The sequence below is a fragment of the Ciconia boyciana genome, chromosome 8, assembly GCF_034638445.1.
Source record: "Ciconia boyciana chromosome 8, ASM3463844v1, whole genome shotgun sequence".
NCBI classification, from domain to species: Eukaryota; Metazoa; Chordata; class Aves; order Ciconiiformes; family Ciconiidae; genus Ciconia; species Ciconia boyciana.
The window spans coordinates 10,766,206-10,783,902 of NC_132941.1; the positions used below are offsets into that span (position 1 = coordinate 10,766,206).

At 47.5% G+C, this 17,697-nt stretch overlaps 1 protein-coding gene across 2 annotated transcripts; it reads right to left on the bottom strand.

The window, feature by feature from the left end:
* Positions 1–6,163: 6,163 nt before the first annotated feature.
* Positions 6,164–9,826, bottom strand: MEX3B (mex-3 RNA binding family member B). Of its 2 annotated transcripts, XM_072870358.1 has the most exons (3): positions 9,296–9,826; positions 8,607–8,846; positions 6,164–7,690 (listed from the first exon to the last, which is right to left on the bottom strand). In XM_072870358.1, exons 2-3 carry the CDS (start codon positions 8,842–8,844, stop codon positions 6,255–6,257), a joined length of 1,674 nt encoding a protein of 557 aa, XP_072726459.1. In that variant the 5' UTR covers positions 8,845–8,846; positions 9,296–9,826; the 3' UTR covers positions 6,164–6,254. The 2 variants fall into 2 exon arrangements, with proteins under 2 accessions (XP_072726459.1, XP_072726461.1); XM_072870360.1 differs by lacking the exon at positions 9,296–9,826 and having other exon boundaries at positions 8,607–9,140.
* Between the last annotated feature and the right edge of the window lie 7,871 nt (positions 9,827–17,697).

Here is a 17,697-nt window from a genome sequence, read left to right on the forward strand (position 1 = left end):
GGTCTAAATCAAGGCTCTTTTGTGGAGGGTAAAAGTGAATAAAACATAAAGACAAAGGACAAAATAAGAGATGACAGACTATTCACCCATTCATGGCAGTCACATTTACAAGGCAATTGCCATTCATACTAATGTAAAGTGGGCCGCACAATTCTACCAGGTATGAAAGGCAGAAGAGCCCTTATACATGAGAGGAAAAAGCACTTTACTGTATTTTATCTCCAGCACAAGTGGAAAACCAGTAACGAGGAACATCAAAAATCTCTTTTTGTTCTCCATTTAAAACTAACAAGGCACTTCTCTTGGTGCAATCTTATGGAAGGCTATAAATTTCTCGAGACAGCTAATCAATCACGTTTGTAGTGGTAAAGGTATAAGATGCATTTAGTATGAATGTATTTAACTGACTGATTTTCTTAACCGATAATCTTCTTACCAGTGGAGAGCTATAAGTTGTTACAAAAGATAGGGCAAAAACTTCCCTACCAAAAAAACCCAACAAACCCATGTGAGGGAGAAATATTATCCGTGTGCCTTGGATAAGATTTTGTATACAAAAAAACTTTATTTGACAGAGTTCCATTTATGGGGAGAATTAAATCCTGATCAAGGGAGTCTTCTGCTATTGCTTTCATGGAGCCCAAAACTCAGAAAAATGCAGCCCAGGATGGATACAGGTGGTTCCTGTAGCCACGGCCCCACCTGAGATTCCTTAAGGCCACAAATTCAGCATCACATGATAGAGGCTATTTACCAAAACTGCACAAATCTGAAAAGGTCAGGGCTACATGGTACTCCCAATATTGTACATATATGCATGTTTATATCTAGGTCACAGTCAGAGTTACACACGCTATACGTGTACAGATAACATTAAAGAATAATCCATATACCAAATGCTTAGATGTTTTTGACACAGCTTCATCACTATATAAGCACATCATGATACAACCTAATTCACTAAAACTAAGGCAGAATAAGCTTTTTACTTTTTAATCAAAGTCTGAAATTAGATGAGATGTAATTATTTTACATATCCAACTTAGAAGCCTCATTAAAATCCTTAATATTAAGTAATAAAACTACAATAGAACTTTTTCTAGTATTACAGCAGGTTTCTGTTAATGTTAACGCACTGAAAAAGGAAAGACATTCTAATCCGTGTTTTTCTGGAGGATTTTAAGCAGTCACCAATGTACACAAGTATATATTGAATATATGGTCACATATATATATCTATATATATATTTTCTGAGAAGAAAGCAAGAGAATGCAGTAGTTATGAGTGTCTTCCCACAAAACTCACCATTAGAGAGGGCGCTTATTCACCTGCAAACTCGGGCCCTTTGGCATTTGCCAGGTAGACCACCATAAAAAGGTAAATCAGAAATTCAAATGATTATACAGACGGAAGCATCCCTTAACTACCTTAGATTTAAAATAGCCTTTGTTCTCTAATTAAATCATCTCTACTAGAGAGACAACAGGTACAGGAAACGCAAATAAGCAGAGGCAGGGTGAGTAATTACTTTTTGCTATTTCTAGATCAATTAAACACAATACTCACCTGCATGCTCTTCCAGCAGCAGAATTCCCATTCACGTCAGTGACAGCAAAGCATCATTTCAATTTCCGAAACGGCAAGACAAGGAGAATGGAGAAAAAAAGACGGGTGAGGGGGTTGGCAGAGAGGAGTGAGAAACATCAAACAAACAGCAATCTAATTTAAATACCTTACTGTACTAGATTCTTACTACTAAATTTAAAGTTTGCTTTTAAGTCTCATTTCAATCGATTTGCAGAAAAAAAAATCTAAAGAGTCAATTTAGATTAAATTGATCATTATAATTTATTTGGCAACAAAATAATATAGTGGAAAGACCTTTCTTCCAGTAATGGGCTCTGGCTTCCATGTCTGATTGTTATGCAAATTCTGTGGACTACAAGATATGGACAGAGGAATAATTAAGCTCAGGACTTCGTATATAATAATTCTTACAAATGTAAATGTACCCTTTTTTGAGATAATTATGTGTATACGCACTGGGAACCATACACGTACATTAGCAAAGACAGGAAAACACGACGAACGTGCAGGTCCTTGCCGACCCCTCCACCCAGCCGGCTGGGACGGCAGGGCCAGCCTGCTCACACGCGCTGGGGCACCCACACCCCGAGCAGTTCCAGAGATTGCAGAGGAGCTCTCGTGGTGGAGACCCCCGCGTACAGTTTTCAGCACCGACACACAAACATTTGAGAAACAAAGTGATCTTTGTTCTGGAAGATAAACATTGACCATATACATCTATATGTTTCAAAGCACTCAATTAGGAACTGAACTTTGCCCCTTTCTCAGGCTTTGAAATATTCCTGCACCAAACACAGGCCTTTATTCTCCTTTCGCACGGGCGTCCCTCTCCCTCTCCTGCTCCTGCACGCCATATGGCCCCAGACCCTGGGACAAATTCTGCGCTGATTTATGGTCTCTGCAGTCCGAGGGACTGACCTACAGCATAAATCTGGCCCAGGATGCATAGCTGGGGGCAGCGCACACGTGTAGCCTGCATGGTCCTCTCCACGCAGCCTCTGCTCACGTGCGCTCATCTCCACCAGCCAAAGACAAGGGACCTTACACCCCACCAGCAGGAGCAGATTTGGGTTTGGAGCACATCACTGCAACCCAGCGAGCAAGGAGACGTAATGCAACAGACACCACACATGCCAGTACACCTCTGAAACGCCCTCCAACGGAGCGGGACACACCAGCCCCGTGGTAGCTGGAGTGACCGGGCGGTGGAAGTGCCGCGGGTGGATGCTGCTGACCCTGCCGGTATGCTGGGCGGCAAAGGGCTGGCTCTGCCACCACCAAGGCACACGCGTGTGGAAGACAGGGTAAAAGGCACTCGCTGCATCATCGGACACCAAAGCAACAGTAATCCAGACCGGTCCCTCTGCAGGTGAAATAATTCCCAAAGAGGAATGAACACGATCAGTTTTTAAGGCACTGCAGCCCATCTTCCTGCCTCGAAACAATACGCACGTGGAGCATGCACGGGGGTGAAACAGCACACAGAGGCTGAAAAGGCACCCAGGGCCACGGACAGAGAGGGAATTGCCTTTCTTTCAGCCACAGTTTGGTGAAGAAAATACCAAGGTAAGTCCTTCAAGATGAACACGGACGATGAGGCCGGTTGCATTTAATGAGGGACTTGGCGGCCGAGCTGAGCAGTGCCCTGCCACGCCGCCCAGGTCGGGGCGTTTGTCGAGCTGCTGCACAAGTGCTGTTGCTTACAGGGACCACGGCTGCTCAGTCTTCCGTACTGCTGCTATTAACACCATGGAGACACACAGTATTGTACGTTAAGGGGAAAAAAAAAGGAGGAGAATTTAGTTTTCACTTTTTGTTCATCCTATTTACCTTTCAGTTTCACTAAGCTCGGAAAATTAAGCAAATTGATCAAATTCACGTCTTTATTTACAGCCATTTTCACAACTTTTCCCAGACAACAGCACAGGATGTTTACACTGAAACAAGAAATTGATTGACGCATTTTGAGTACATTTCCTAAACATTCATCATTAAGAAAATACACACTTGGACTTAAACTTCCTGATCCCTTAAACTAACCAATTTTGCCAAGGTTTTTTTCAATGCCTGTACCACTTCTGTATTTAAGCACATCTTCTCTGCCACTCTCTGGATTCTTTTCCACGGCATTGGGTGTTTTTTTTTTTTTCCCACCATTCAAAATGACAAGCTTCCTGAGACAAATGCAACACTCAGTGAGGGATTTTAGCTCTATAAATCAGATGACACCACAATCACAGTTCAATGAAAGAAGCAAAAATCAAATCAAATTAAACAAAGAGATCCCATCATCCCCTGCCGCATCCTCCCTCCTCCCCCTTCCCACCCAACCAGCAGCTCTGGAGTCCATAAAGGAGAGCAGAGCAGAGCAGCTCTGGCATACACTGCTGAGCACAAAGTAAAACATATGAAAGATGCTACACAGTTTGGGTTTGTTTTGTTGTTTTCAGTCGCCCGCTGAAAAGTGCACCGGCACGCTCAAAAAGAAACATTTAAAGTGACCTGCAGCTACTTTCTGAAATCTGCTCTAACACGCTCTATCTAGCAAGTTCATTCAAACACGTTGACTACAACCAGCACCAAAATATTGCAGGGTTTGCCTGGTGGGTTCATGGGCTCGTTAGTCAGAAAGCATCTGTACTTCCTTCACCCCAATACCTCTGCGGGCACCATCAAAAGCAAACAAACTTTACACGGCAATAAATTTTTTATTCAAATAAGCTTGTCAACAGCAATTACGCGAACCACAACTGCCAAATACCAAGAGGCACTTTCAAGAACTCCGGAAGGATACTAAAGCCCTTATTCCACTCTAGAGAACACCAAGTTTGGGATGTGGTTCTGAGGTCCCTGGGCACGGCAGAGCCAGGACCTGCAGGATTCAGCCCTCCATCAGCACATTACAACAAAGGAACCTCCCCTGCTCTCCGCTTTTAGATCAGAAAGCTAAGAAAGCCATCAGCTCTGTTTCACATGTGCGTTATTTGCTAAAAGTAACAATTCATACAAAACCAAGTATTTTTCATGACTCAAAATTCTGAAAAAATGGTGGGTTTAGATGTGGAATAACCCCAGCAATATGCCACATATTAAAAAAACAAATGATTTTTTTTTCCTTAAAAACATGTTCTGAAGTATGATTGCTGGCAGGATTATTCTGGAAGCCTTCACAAGCTAAAGAGTTCCAGCAACGTTAACATGACACAGTTTAAACTCCCAACATGTTTCAGTGCTACAAGCGGGGAAGAAAAATTGCAGAAGAAACTCTCAGCACATCAAATAAAATCACCACACAGAGTACTTTTTTTCTGTAATATTTTATTTTATTTATATAGAAATACTTAAAAAAACATGAAGTAGCACCATTACTTAAGTTTTACTTTTATTATGTAGAACTTTAAATGTCAGAAAAATAAAACTCTTGATACAATTTCAAATCTTGTCTCAGCAAATATAATATTAGTATTTGACCATGAGGTTAAAGGCCCTTTATCATAAAATAAAATATACTTTGTTTTTAAACTTTGCTCAGTAAAGTACATTTAAGCTCAAGTAACGTCACCTACATATACATAAACAAGTGGTAAACAAATGTATTAAAATAGAAATACTAAAACTATAGTGGTGCAACAGAATTTTTGTAATTTCCACTGAATTCTATTTATACAAATGTTAGAAAGCTTCAACAGTTCCTTTTGACATGTTTATACATTTCCATTTTTGTAATAATATAGAATAAAATATGCTTTATATCACTGAATAGAAAATATGCTGGGTGAAGCAGATTTAAAAGATTTTTTTCTGAACCTATAAAATCTCCATCCCAACAGAATACTGTTCAAAGCATTACACATTTTATGGTTTGTAATTCCGTTCACAATTGTGTGATATTAAAATAATACAGTGTTCTTTGCCATAAGGCCATACTAAAATAAAAAAGATTTAACCCAGCTACAAAAAGTTCACTGAACTTAAATTAAAATACTTGTAAACATCTTTGCAATATGAAATATAATTTTTCAAGTCAAAAAAGAATAAAATACTTCAATCTGTATTAATGCAATTTATCTTTAAAACCTTTAAACGTTTTTAATATATATAAGAGATATGTTACAGTTTTTTTTTTTCTTTTTTCTTTTTTAAACTTTGATAAAGCTGCAGTATCATGGTTTTCACAGGAACTTCTTGCCCTTTCAAGAACATTCAGAAAAGTATCCACCCATAGATTTAATTATTTCGCAATAAGCATCCTAGGAACTACCAGCACGTTTTACTAACAGTCCACACACCATTGTCATCATCATAAGCATCTTCTACTTTCAATATTTTTTTTCTCGGTTTTTTTTTTTGTTCGTTTGTTTTTAAAAAAAGGGGGAGTTTTGGAAGCTTCGTATTAAAGTACAGTGTAAAAACTAGCCTAGCACTAGAATGGAGTCGCCCGTTATTATTTATAGCATGCACCCGCTGTCACCACCACCCCCCAGCCCTCCCTCGGCCGCGGCGCGCTCGCAGCCCGCACTCCCCGGCGGGCGGCGGCCGCGGCCCCGGCCCCGGCCCCGGCGCGACCGGCCCTGCCCCGGCCGCCGCTCCCCCGGCCCGGCCCGGCCCGGCCCGGCCCGGCTCGGCGCCGGCCCTGCCCCGGCCGCCCCCCGGCCCGCGGCGGCTCTCAGGAGAAGATGCGGATGGCCTGGGTGACGGCGCTGTGGCAGACGGGGCACTGCGGCTCCGTCTTCTCGCAGATGCGGTTGGCGCACTCCATGCAGAAGAGGTTGTGGCCGCAGGGCACCAGCGCCGCGATCACCTCGCTCTCGAAGCAGACCGAGCAGTCGCGGCTGCCCTTCCGCCGCACGCCGGACGACGAGCAGGAGGAGCTGGACGAGGAGCTGGAGGAGGAGGAGGAGGAGGCCGACGAGTCGGAGGGCAGCCCCGGCAGGTGGGAGCCCAGCCCGTTGGCGTACAGCGGGTAGGAGGCGGCCAGCAGCCGCCCGCCGGGGTCGCTGCGCACCCGCCGCGCCAGCGGGTGCTCGGGCCCCGCCGCGCTGCCGTGCAGGGGCGGGGAGAGCCGCGCCGGGGGCGGGGCGCCGCCGCCCCGCCGGGGGCCGCTCACCAGCAGCGCCAGGTTGGCATTGGCGGGCGCGGCGCCCGGGAAGGCGGCGGCAGCGGCGGCGGCGGCGGCGGCGGGCGAGGGCGCGGGCGAGGGGGGCGCGGCGGGGCCGCGCTCGAACTGCGGCCAGATGAGGGCGGCCCCCGGCGGCGGGGCGGGGGCCAGGTCGAAGCCGGGCGGCGAGTCGAAGGGCAGATCGGAGCAGCAGTCCGGGGAGGAGAGGACGTCGGCGCCGCCGCCCCCGCCGTACACGTAGCCGTTGGCGCTGTTGTTGTTGTTGTTGCCGTTGTGGGTGAAGCTCAGCGCCGGGCTCGGGGGGCTGTAGTCGGCCAGGCGGGCGCCGCCGCCCCCCCCCGTGCCGCCCCCGAAGTAGGAGTCGGTGGAGGCGCTGCCCAGCGAGCTGGAGCTGTCGTTGCGGTAGTTGCAGAAGGGCTTGCGGCCCGGGGTGGGCGTGATGCTGGGCGGCGTGGGCTTGCTCCAGAGGCTGCCCGTGCCGTTCAGCTCGAAGCCCACGTCCGTGCCGTTGGCGTGGAAGTCGTTCTCGTCCGTCAGCTCGATGATGCCGCCGGTGCGCATGGCGATGTGCGCCTCGATCTCCTCCCGGGCCCGGTCCACATTCTCGGGCATGCCCGTCACCTCGAAGACCGGCTCCTTGTCCCGGCTCGGGGTCACGATGTAGGTGTGCGTCTGCTGCTGGATGCGCTTGATGGTGGCCCCCTTGGGCCCCACGACCAAGCCCACCACGCGATAAGGCACCCGCACCTGGATGGTGGTTTGGCCGGGCAGGTTCGGCGGGCCGGGGACGGTGCCGTTCAGGGCCGTGTTCTTGTTCCGCGAGGCTCGGATCATGGAGAAGTGCTCGGCCGCCGAGATGATCTCCCTGCGGGCCATGGCCACATCTTCCTTTCTGCCCGTCACAACAAAGAGCGGCTCCTCCCCGCGAACCGGGGTCTTGATGTAGGTGTTGGTCTTTGCCCGCAGAGCTTTGATTTTACAACCTGGGAACGAGATGCGGGAGATGGAGGGCGAAGGGGAGGGGGAGGAAGGGGAGGTGGTGGGGGAGAACCGGTTACAACCCATTATTTGGATGCAGCTAGGGAGGGGAAAAAAAAAACACACCCACCCGAAACACATTGCCCCCTGCCCCAGGTGATCGCTGGCATCTCGTCCAGGAGCCCCAGTCACGGTGTAAAGTCACGCCAGCCCACAGCCCTGGCACACGCCCAAAAGGCATCGCAAGTGGCCACCGACACATCTGCCATGCAAACTGCCCCGAAACTACCAACGTGCAGTGCACAGGAACGGCAACAAAAAAAGGAGCGTGCAGAAAAACTGCACGACCAGAAAAAAAATAAAATAAAATGCAAGCAGCCCTAACAAACCAACACACCCGCCAGTCCACATTCCTGCTCAGCACTTTCCTTTCGGAAAAATAAAATCAGTTCTTAAGAAGGTGAGGAGCAGCGGCTGTACCGAATGAGGCACATTCCCCACTGCGGATGCTTTATTCCAATCCCATTGTTCCACTTCCCCACTCCATTTCTCTTCCTTAAAAATAATCCACGATTTCTAACTTCGGGGGAAAAAAAAAAAAGGCACCGAGCCTCCCATTTTCTTCCCGTTTCCTCTTGCAAATCTAACTTTTGCAGCCGGAGGAAAGGAGCGATTTTTAATATTTTCGTGATTTCCCCCCCTCCCCTCCCGGCAGCTGAAAGTGCATCGCGAAACTGATGCATAACGCTCCTCGGAAACATCACGTTTGCTGCACTTTCTTTGTCTGGGGGAAGCCGGCACTGGCCACCACAGTAGGGCTGCAGTTTTCATGGGAATGGCCAGTGTCGCATCTGAGCCGCACGCCCGGCAGCGCGGAGGGGAGACCCGCTCACCCACACCCCCTCGCATGCAGTCACCCACCTTGTCTCCCCACTATCTCAGCGACATGCTCCGAGCTGGGCACCGGGACGCATTCAGTCATGTTCACGCTCTTTTTCCGAGGCTCGCTGTCGTAAATGGAGCCCGTCTCGTCGTTGTCCAGCCCCAGCAGGGAGAGCTGATCCAGGGCGATCTGAAGGGCTCTTTGGTCATCCAGGGTCTCTCCCCCTCCACCACCACCACCGCCGCCGCCGCCGCCGCCGCTCCCGTTCCTCTCCATGTCTGCAAAAAGCGAGCTAGGCATAGTCCCTGTGTGTGTTGCACCCTCCTCCTGCACTCGGCTCAGTAGTAAAAGATCAGACACAAAGGAAAACCCAAGGCAGATGGCCAGCAGGAGAGAAGGAAAGGGAGGGTGGGCGACTGCTGGAGACCGGGGAGTTGTTGCCTTTTGCTTGTATATTTTGTATCTTTTTTGCTTTTTTTTTTCCTCCTCTCAGTGCAATCCGGTTTATAAGATGTTCTCAGGACCCCCCCCACGACTCCCCCCCGGAGGTTTTTTTTTTTTCCTTTTTTTTTTTTTTTTTTGTCGGCTGGGGGTGGGGTGGGGGGGTGGGAAGAGGATAGCGAGAGGAGCTCCGATGGCTTCCCCCCCTCGAGTTCCTCGCCGGCCACAATGCCAAGCGGCGGCAGCGTTTCTTTAAGGAGCCCCTCCCAGGCTCCACTCCACTCACTCAGCGTTTTTTTTTCCTCCTCTCCCCTCCTCTGTCTGAGGCACTGCTGCAGCCAGACGGCTCTGGAGAGGCGGGCGGAGGCAGGCAGGGAGGGAGGCAGGGAGGGAGGGGAGGGGGGGCCGCGCCGGGCGCCGCAGCGTAAGCGGCGATCGCTGACAGCCCCGCGCCGCCGCCGCCATCGCTGCGCGCGCCCATTGGCCGGGCGCGGCGCGGAGGGGCCGGCGCTGACCCCCGCACCCCCCCGCGCACCCCGGCCCGGCTCCGCTCTTTGTTGTCGGGCGCGGAACAATACCGGACCCCGGCGCTTGTTTGCGATCCCCCGGCCGGGCGTGCGCCTATTGTCCGCCGGCTGCCCGTCTCCTCGCCGTCCGTGTATTGTCCCTCCCCGCCCTCTCGAAAGCAGGCCCGCTCCCGGCCGCCAGCCGGCGGCGGGGCTTGGGCTTTTTTCTGGGTGGTGGGTTTTTTTTTTTTTTTGGCGGGGGATGCGCGCCGAGATGGGCGGCCACCGCGGTCCTTTGTGTGCCGCCCGCCTCGGAAGGAGCGCGCTGCCGCTCGCCGGCACCGGAGACCCCCGCACCCCGCCTGCCAGGCGGCGGGCAGCGACCGAAGCCGGCCGGGCGACCCTCCCGGCCGCCAAACGGAGCGCCGCTGCCTGCCGGGCTTCGCGCCCCGGGGCAGCCGCCCCTCAGGAGACCCTGCGGGCGGCGGCGGCCCGCCCGGCCCGCGGAGCCCCCCGCCGGCTCCCGCGCAGACTCCCCCCGCTGCCGGCGCGCGCCCTGCGCCTGCGCACCCCTCCCCCCGCACTGCGCCCGCGCGGGGCCGCGGCCGGGGCTGACAGGATCCGCCGCCCGCTCGGCCCGGCCCGGCCCGGCTCCCTCCGCGGGGAGGGCGGGTCTTTGCGCCCCTCGCAGGGCGTGCCGACATGGGGACCCTCTCCCCAGGGCTCCCCGCCCTCGGGAGTGCCCCGCGGCGGGGCGGAGCCGCCCCCCTCGAGGCGAGGCCGGGAGCCCTGCGGGCCCGGGGCCGGCGACTGCCCCCAGCCGCGGACTCCTGAGAAGCGGGAAGGCAGCGCTTGCGAGCCCGGGGGCTGCGGTCGCGGAGGCGCCTCCTGGTCTTCCCTGGAGGCCCTGCGGCCGAGAGGCTCCGGCGGGCGCGGGCAGCGCCCTGCGGGGGGCAGCACCTGGAGGGGGAGCCGCGTCCCCCGCGCCTGCCCCGGCAGGGGTGCGGGCTCGGTGCATCCTGGGCGCTGTGGAGGTGGCGGCAGTTACTGAAGTGCTACTGTTGTCAGGCTGCACGGGCCGTGAAGCCCAGCTTGTGTCCTCCGCCAGCCGCCTGCTAGGCTGGCCTACCTGGGGATCGAGCGGGGTGACACCTGTGACTTACAGTCTGCAGCGTGACTGACAAATACTGTGCTCCCCGGCTTCCCTTGGCTTGCAACTTGCAATCTCGATGTTCTGTTTTGTAAGGGTCTGAAGGGGAAGAAGGCATCACGCATAACTGTTCCAGCATAATTTCACCAACACCTGTCTCTTTTTTGGACCTTGCATGACCAAATCACTTTCTTTCACCTCTCTGCCACCAGAGGACCCGTCAACCAGTAAAAACGGCTTTTTCACCAAGTACCCTGCCACAAAAACCCTCCTTCAGTCTGGTGAATAGACATGAAAGCGTCCTCACCATTCCCATAAAACCACCACCATCGCATTTCTCCAGCTTTTCTCCATGTATCTATAAGCACCCACATTTACTTAGTCCTTGCCAGCTGTCAGGTACAAAAGAGTGACTTCTTACTTCAGAGAAATCAAATACTAAGTAATTGTTTTCCAGTACCAAGTTTGACAGGGACAGACGTTTACAAGTGCACACGGATCTGTTTAGCCAGCTGCCTGTACAAACAAGTGTAACAAGTCACAGGTAATTGTTTACATGCAGTGTTTATTGCAAATTACTGTCACTTCCTCAGGATGTTTGCATGTTTTACAACAAAGCTCCAGTGGATTGTTTTCTAGCAAGGTTATACACTGGTGATGTGCTTTCCTAAGTGCTTAGCTTGCCCCATCAACTAAGGAAATTCTGTAGTTTCATATTTAAAAGATTACTTATTTTACAAATTTACACTTTACTTCCATAGGCAGCAGTGATGGTTTCCATAGGGAGTAAACAAGAGATTACTTGTAATGCTCAAGGATCCAGAAGGCTCTTAACTCTTTTCAGCATTGAGCATCTTTTTTTAAACAGAGAAAAAGCAGATGGACAGAACCTTTGACAGCAATAAAAATAACGCTCTTTATTATTAAATAAAATAAAAATGAAAAGTCTGCTTCTTTGCAGTCTCTTTAACTCAAGGACTAAAATCTGTGAGACAGAAAATAACTGTACCCATTTACTAGATAGGGGCAGGACAGGATAGAGATGAGGGAAAAACATACCAACATGGAGGGTTATTGTTGTTGAAGTCCAACAGTGAGGGGCATAAATACTGCAATGCAAAGATATGAGGAGAGTGGTTGGGTTGTGCTTGGATTTTACCTGTTTGTCATTTTGTTTATTCTCCTGACTTGTATTATCCCCTTTTTCCTCCGTCCCCCTTCCCACCCCAACCGCTTAAACTCTGATTGTGTTTCTGCCCAAGGTCACTATACTATACTGAACATCCACGTACTGACTAAGGAGAAAAAGGAAAACATGTTACCTTCAGGTTTATGTTCCTCTATAGGAAAAAATTTCTCAAAGCAAGATTCTATGCAGATCTAGCTTTATTTTTTAATGTTAAGCTAGAAGCTCTAATTAAAAATGTTTAAAATGCATTTCAGAATAAGCATGATACTTTCCAGGGGCAGGGGGAGAAGGAGATGCATTTCTGGGAGACTAAGCATGCACTGGTGTTTCAAGCCTCCCATGAATCCTGTGGAATGGTCCAACACCTTGAGGGCTATTGCTTTTTTACTATTTTAGAAAACATTCAAGAGCAAACTACGGGGAATAATAACAACAACAAGAAGTTATACTGATGTACCTTAAAACACGCATGCACCAGCAGCACAGACCCCCTGGGAACACAGAATCTATGCAACAGTGTGCTCGTATGGCAACAAGCAATGCACACAAGATTCAAATTAATCTACTTACTCCACAGAAGTATTTCTTCAGAATAACCTAATCAGATCTACATTAAAGTGTTAACTATCTGCATAACTCCCTTCATTCCATAAACCTTGAAACATATGCAGAATTATAGCAAACTCCATCTCTGGGGCAGAGACCAACCATCTACCTACCAATTTCCAGCAATTTAACAAAAGCAGGAAGGGAGGATATATTACAGGCCAATACAGGACTCATTGCAGGAGGAGTGTAATTCTCAGTCCTTTTAGGTTCTCTCTGTTATCATTTCCCATTTGTGACAGAGGTAATAAAACTTCCTTCCTCCAACCTTTATTTAATTAAAGTGTAAGGTCTTTGGGGCAGTGAGATTACTGTGTATATACATACAGCACCTAGCATGAAGAGGTCATGAGTTAATCTGAGGCCTTTACATGCTACTCTAAATACAAAGCATTAGCAATAATAAGAATAGGATATAATTTTTATTTAGGATAGATGGGACATATGTTTTCAATGTATCATCACAAAGAATAAATTACATGCATCTCAGGGAATAACTAAATTAAGGGCCAAGGAAAAGTATTTCATAGGAGAGACTTGCTAATCCACTCCATCCCAGTTGCTTACACTTAAGGACACTACTGCCGACTATTACAGCATTTACTGTAAAATTCTTATTTGCCATAATCTTACAAAATAACATCCCAAACCCCACAGGCCAGATCATCAATAAGATTAGGAATATAGTTTATTCTGAGACAGTGCATGTGATTACTGTGATAACATACCCAAATTAACCTTTTGCATGTGCAATAAACTGCAATTAGCAAGCTGCAGACAAATGACAAGTTCCTTCCTTTCCTGTCATACATAGCAATATACAAGCCAGATTTCCTATTGAATCCCATATTAACCTACATTCAGTGGCAGTGAAATCTCAGAGCACCGTGTCAGAATTTATCATCTTTCAATGATGTTAGCTCCACCTCTTGACAGTTCTAGACAAGCTGTTTATAAACAACTCATCCAGAATCTGAACAACTGCAGCTGAAAATGTTTATTATTTTTCCACCAGTTGTTTCAACCGCTTTGGATGCTTCATACTAAGGGATGGGCAGAGCTCTCAAAACAGTATGGTTGTGTTAATAAAAGACAAGAAATAAAATGGAGATGGACTAGTGAGTGGCTTTGTGATACCTCTCCGAGATGGAAGGAGGCTCAGGGGTAGGGAAGCTGCAGGAGTGCCTCTTTCCCTTGTGATAAGGAATGTCACATTAAAAAATACAAACAGGGAGATGATGTTGATGATTTTCCCCACATGCGCTTTCATCCCTGTAATTCTACACCTCTCCCTGTTATAGAATTCATTTGCAAAATATTTTTTTAAAGACAAAGATCTTCTGGGACAACTTCTGAAAAGCAATTTTGCCGCAAACCAGAAAGTCTCAGACCTGTAACAGTCACAATCAGTCCCTGAAAATGTTGATACAGTACTGTAAACTTACAGCAGTTGCTAATGGCTTTATTAAACTAAAATGCTTTTTTCCAGTGTATTAAAACAAAAAAGATTTTTTAATAGGCATCACATACTGTACTTCCTTCATATGCGTTTGACATGAGTGATTAGTGTGTGCATATGTGTAGGGGATGAACTGCCTTATAAGAATGCAGTTTTGTTTAACAAGACTGATGGGAGGCAATTCAAAAAGCATAAAGATGCCTTTATAATAAATCAGAACTAACCAGCCAGATCGCCTGCCCACTTTAAAACTCTCCACCTGGATTGCAAGTGGCCTCCTTCATTTACTGTTCCATTCTGCCTCTCACTTACGAACAAGGGTTATCGCACAATATATCTGAATTAAATGGTGTTTAACAACCATGCCGACCAGAGTTCAAAAATGAAAATCACTTCTGCCTTTCCTTTGCCCTCACATTATGTGTTTAGAGTCCAGCCTTCCAGGCTGCTCCTGTGTGCAGCGCTCTCAGTGGAGTGCCCCTCTGTGCACGGCTGTGGGATTGGAGCTCTTTGTTACCATGGCCCTTGGGCCAGTATTCGGTTTGTGGTGCAGCACTGGCGTCTCAAGTCTGTAAAGCACCTATCACACACGTGGGCACTGTCTATTAAACAGTGGCTAGATTAAAAAAAAAGAGATTTATATCTGTGTGTTTAGACTGAGCTAGATAACCCATAGGTCTGTAAGGTAGCTCATAACCTTGACTCTTCTTTCATCAGTTTTAATCTCTGAAATAGTAAATTATGATTAAATTTTAATTTAATTTTAATCTCTGAAATAATTAATTTTAATTATGGTCATAAAACATGTACAACCTTTGCTTCCTCTCTCCTCCATCCCTCCCCCCCTACTCAGTGCTGCTGCAAGAAGGAAGAGAAGATAATTGTCCCTTTAATGCTAATTGTTTATAAACTCCTTCATACGGAGACTATATTTACATACAATGCCTAGGCAAAATCTAGGCACAAATGCAATACTCATAATAAATGAGTGAATAACATACCCCTGACCATAATCCCAGTGCTCTCCAATAAAAGAATATCTAATTCCTGTCACAGAATTGCCTTGTAGGTTGAAGTTCAGCATATCAATACACATGGGAAAAGATTAGATTTTAATTGATAAGTATTAATCATCATTCATTTCTGTCTCTGCAGGAAGCGTAATGTTAAAACATCTAGTTAATATACTGTATAATGGATAACCTTGAGGCAGCAGGTCTTGCATCTGTCTCTATCCAAGAAAAAATGTCAACATCAGCCTTTGTTGTAGCAAAATACCCTGACATCTGAATGGAGTTGCTGCTGCTGGAAAATTGACTGTCTCCAGTGCAATCCTTCCTAACCTGGGTCTGGTACCTAACCTAGAGATGAGGCCAAATTAAAAATCTTTATCTGCGCACACCTGTACTTATGAATGTTTGAAATCTGGTCTGGGGCAGAACGCTGTGTTTGTGGTGCATCGCCGCTCTGAACAAACACATTTCTCATGTGATGCTCTCACTGCAACCACAAAGCATTAGCACTCACAAGAGCATCATTGAAGATACTCGGGCTGTTCATTGAGAACAAAGCCATTAATGATTAATACTATGGTAGGAGAAAATCTAGCAGTATGTCTTGGCAGCTGAAATGTGGCAATGTCTGTCCTACATGCAAAAGACTCACGAATACCTTTAGCTCTTCTTACATAAGAAGGTTCTTATTAACTCTGTGGGAAGAAGAATCAAACAAATTCCCCAAATCAAAGGAAAGTGAAGGAGATTTTCACATCTAAAACTGGATATATACAATACATCTCTCTCTGACTGACCCAGCAGATGCAGAGATGCATTTACGTATCACAGACATTACTGTCCGAGCAGATGCTGCAAAGTTGTCACAGACACAGACGCTTACTGTCCCCACAGATCTGTATTTTGGGAGAGAATTTTCGTACCACAGACACTACTGTCCCTACAGAACCACATCTGCTGGCAGAGTTATTGTTTCACATACTCTTCTGCCTCCAGCAGATGTGAGAGACTGCCAGGACGACAGGCATTTCTGTCACAGCAAATCTCCATCTACAGGGAATTAAATTGTAGCTTAAACTACTGTTCGTCTGGAGCCTTTAGTGTGGACAATACTGACAGGGAGAAAGCAACATAAACCAATGAAAATATAATGCTGGGCACCTAGAACATCACCATTAACTCTGCCTAAATATGGCACTCAGCAGTGCTGTGTTTGGGGATGTGTCAGGAGAAAAATAATTACTTGCACCCTCCTCCCACCCTGCCTTTAACAAGTATTTGTTCTGAGAAACATTTGAAGGAAAAGTGTCTGATGCCACTTTCATATAATAGATCCAAGAAAGCACAAGTCATTTATGACTACCAAGTTGACAACCTTAATGCCCTGGGCATTAGGGCACCTAGCATGTGTGCTAGGTCATTTTCAGCTTGCTTTTGAAGAGATGCATCTAGTTTTGCTGGAGGCATTTTGCATGAAAAGTTTCAGAGTTTAACACCAGAAGATTTGATCCCCAGTTCTAGAGGCCCGAGAGCAGAAATAGAGGGGAAGGGTTTGTTTTTAACCCCTTTAATTTGGGCCTTCATCTTTTGCGACTCCGTATCATCTCCTCTCAGATTCAGGGTTCAACAGCAGCAGCCGTCAGTGGGAGTTTTGCTCCTGTGCAGCCGGGCTGCCAAGCAGGACCTTTCCAAACATGAGGAAGGAAATCTTGGGCCTGTGCTAAGACATGACTATGGCTAGACTTTCCCTCTGGAGTGAACTCAGCCTAAGGCCCATACCAGAGCATGTACTTACATATAAATAATATGTATGGTATGTGAGCCTGGACTTGAGAGCTGTCTTGGGCCTTCGTTTGCCTGAGTACATGTATCCTTTATGATTTGGTACCGGAGAGAGAAAACCTCCCCTGGTAATTCTGCAGTAACGTAAACCCTACTTGAAGAAACACCATCTAACTTTGGAATTCCCCTGTGGGGAGTCTGGGCATTTATCTTTATCTGAAGCATCAAGAGCTGTCCATTGGCAAAGGCAGGACACGCAAATTCCCAGAGTAATAATCTGATACAGCACAGCAAAACCTATATCCTTGGAGCAGATTGTGGGAAAGCATCAAGATTTTGGTTGCTCTGCCAAAGCAAACAAGATGTTTCAAGCCCCATCATCTGCTCTGCAGTTCACACCCTTCCAGTGCTATCTTTTTCAGATGCCATGCCACACTGGTTAGTGGCAATGGTGTTGTCATGTGTGACTCATTCCATTTTACTGGAAATTAGAAAACCACATGCTGCACTGAAGAACTGCTTATTTATGTAGTCATATCATCTCAGAGAGCACTCCTCCTGCCATTATTTGTATACAGATTCTTTCATCCAGAATTTTGGAAATACAGCTCTTAACCAGGGTTCATTCAGAGGACAAATTAATCAATAGCACATTGCTCCTTCCAGGGCCTGTTGAGCCCTTCATAGTTTCCAGTGCCACCCTGAAAAAGCAAATGGTGTTTTAGAAGAGAGTATCTTCGTCATTACAGGATGTGTGGGAAACAAAACAGAACAGATAGCAGTGGAATTGGAACTGTGTTAGCAGAAGAGTCTGTCACGTATTTATTTGAGACTTGGGCAGGTGAATTTCACCCACAAGGAAAAACATAGACTACTTTTGTCTGTTTTTATGGAGTGCCTTTATAAAGCCTCATCACATATTTCCTGAACAGATCACAATGCTACATTTGCCCTAGTGATTAATGCTCAGTATGAGTGATGAA

What these genes read in the sequence shown, in the direction of transcription:
- MEX3B (XM_072870360.1), bottom strand. Translation starts at nt 8,868, where the DNA reads ATGCCTAGCTCGCTTTTTGCAGACATGGAGAGGAACGGGAGCGGCGGC. An exon ending in TGAGATAGTGGGGAGACAAG is followed by an intron (nt 7,691 to 8,606) that starts GTGGGTGACTGC and finishes TCTCGTTCCCAG; the next exon opens with GTTGTAAAATCAAAGCTCTG.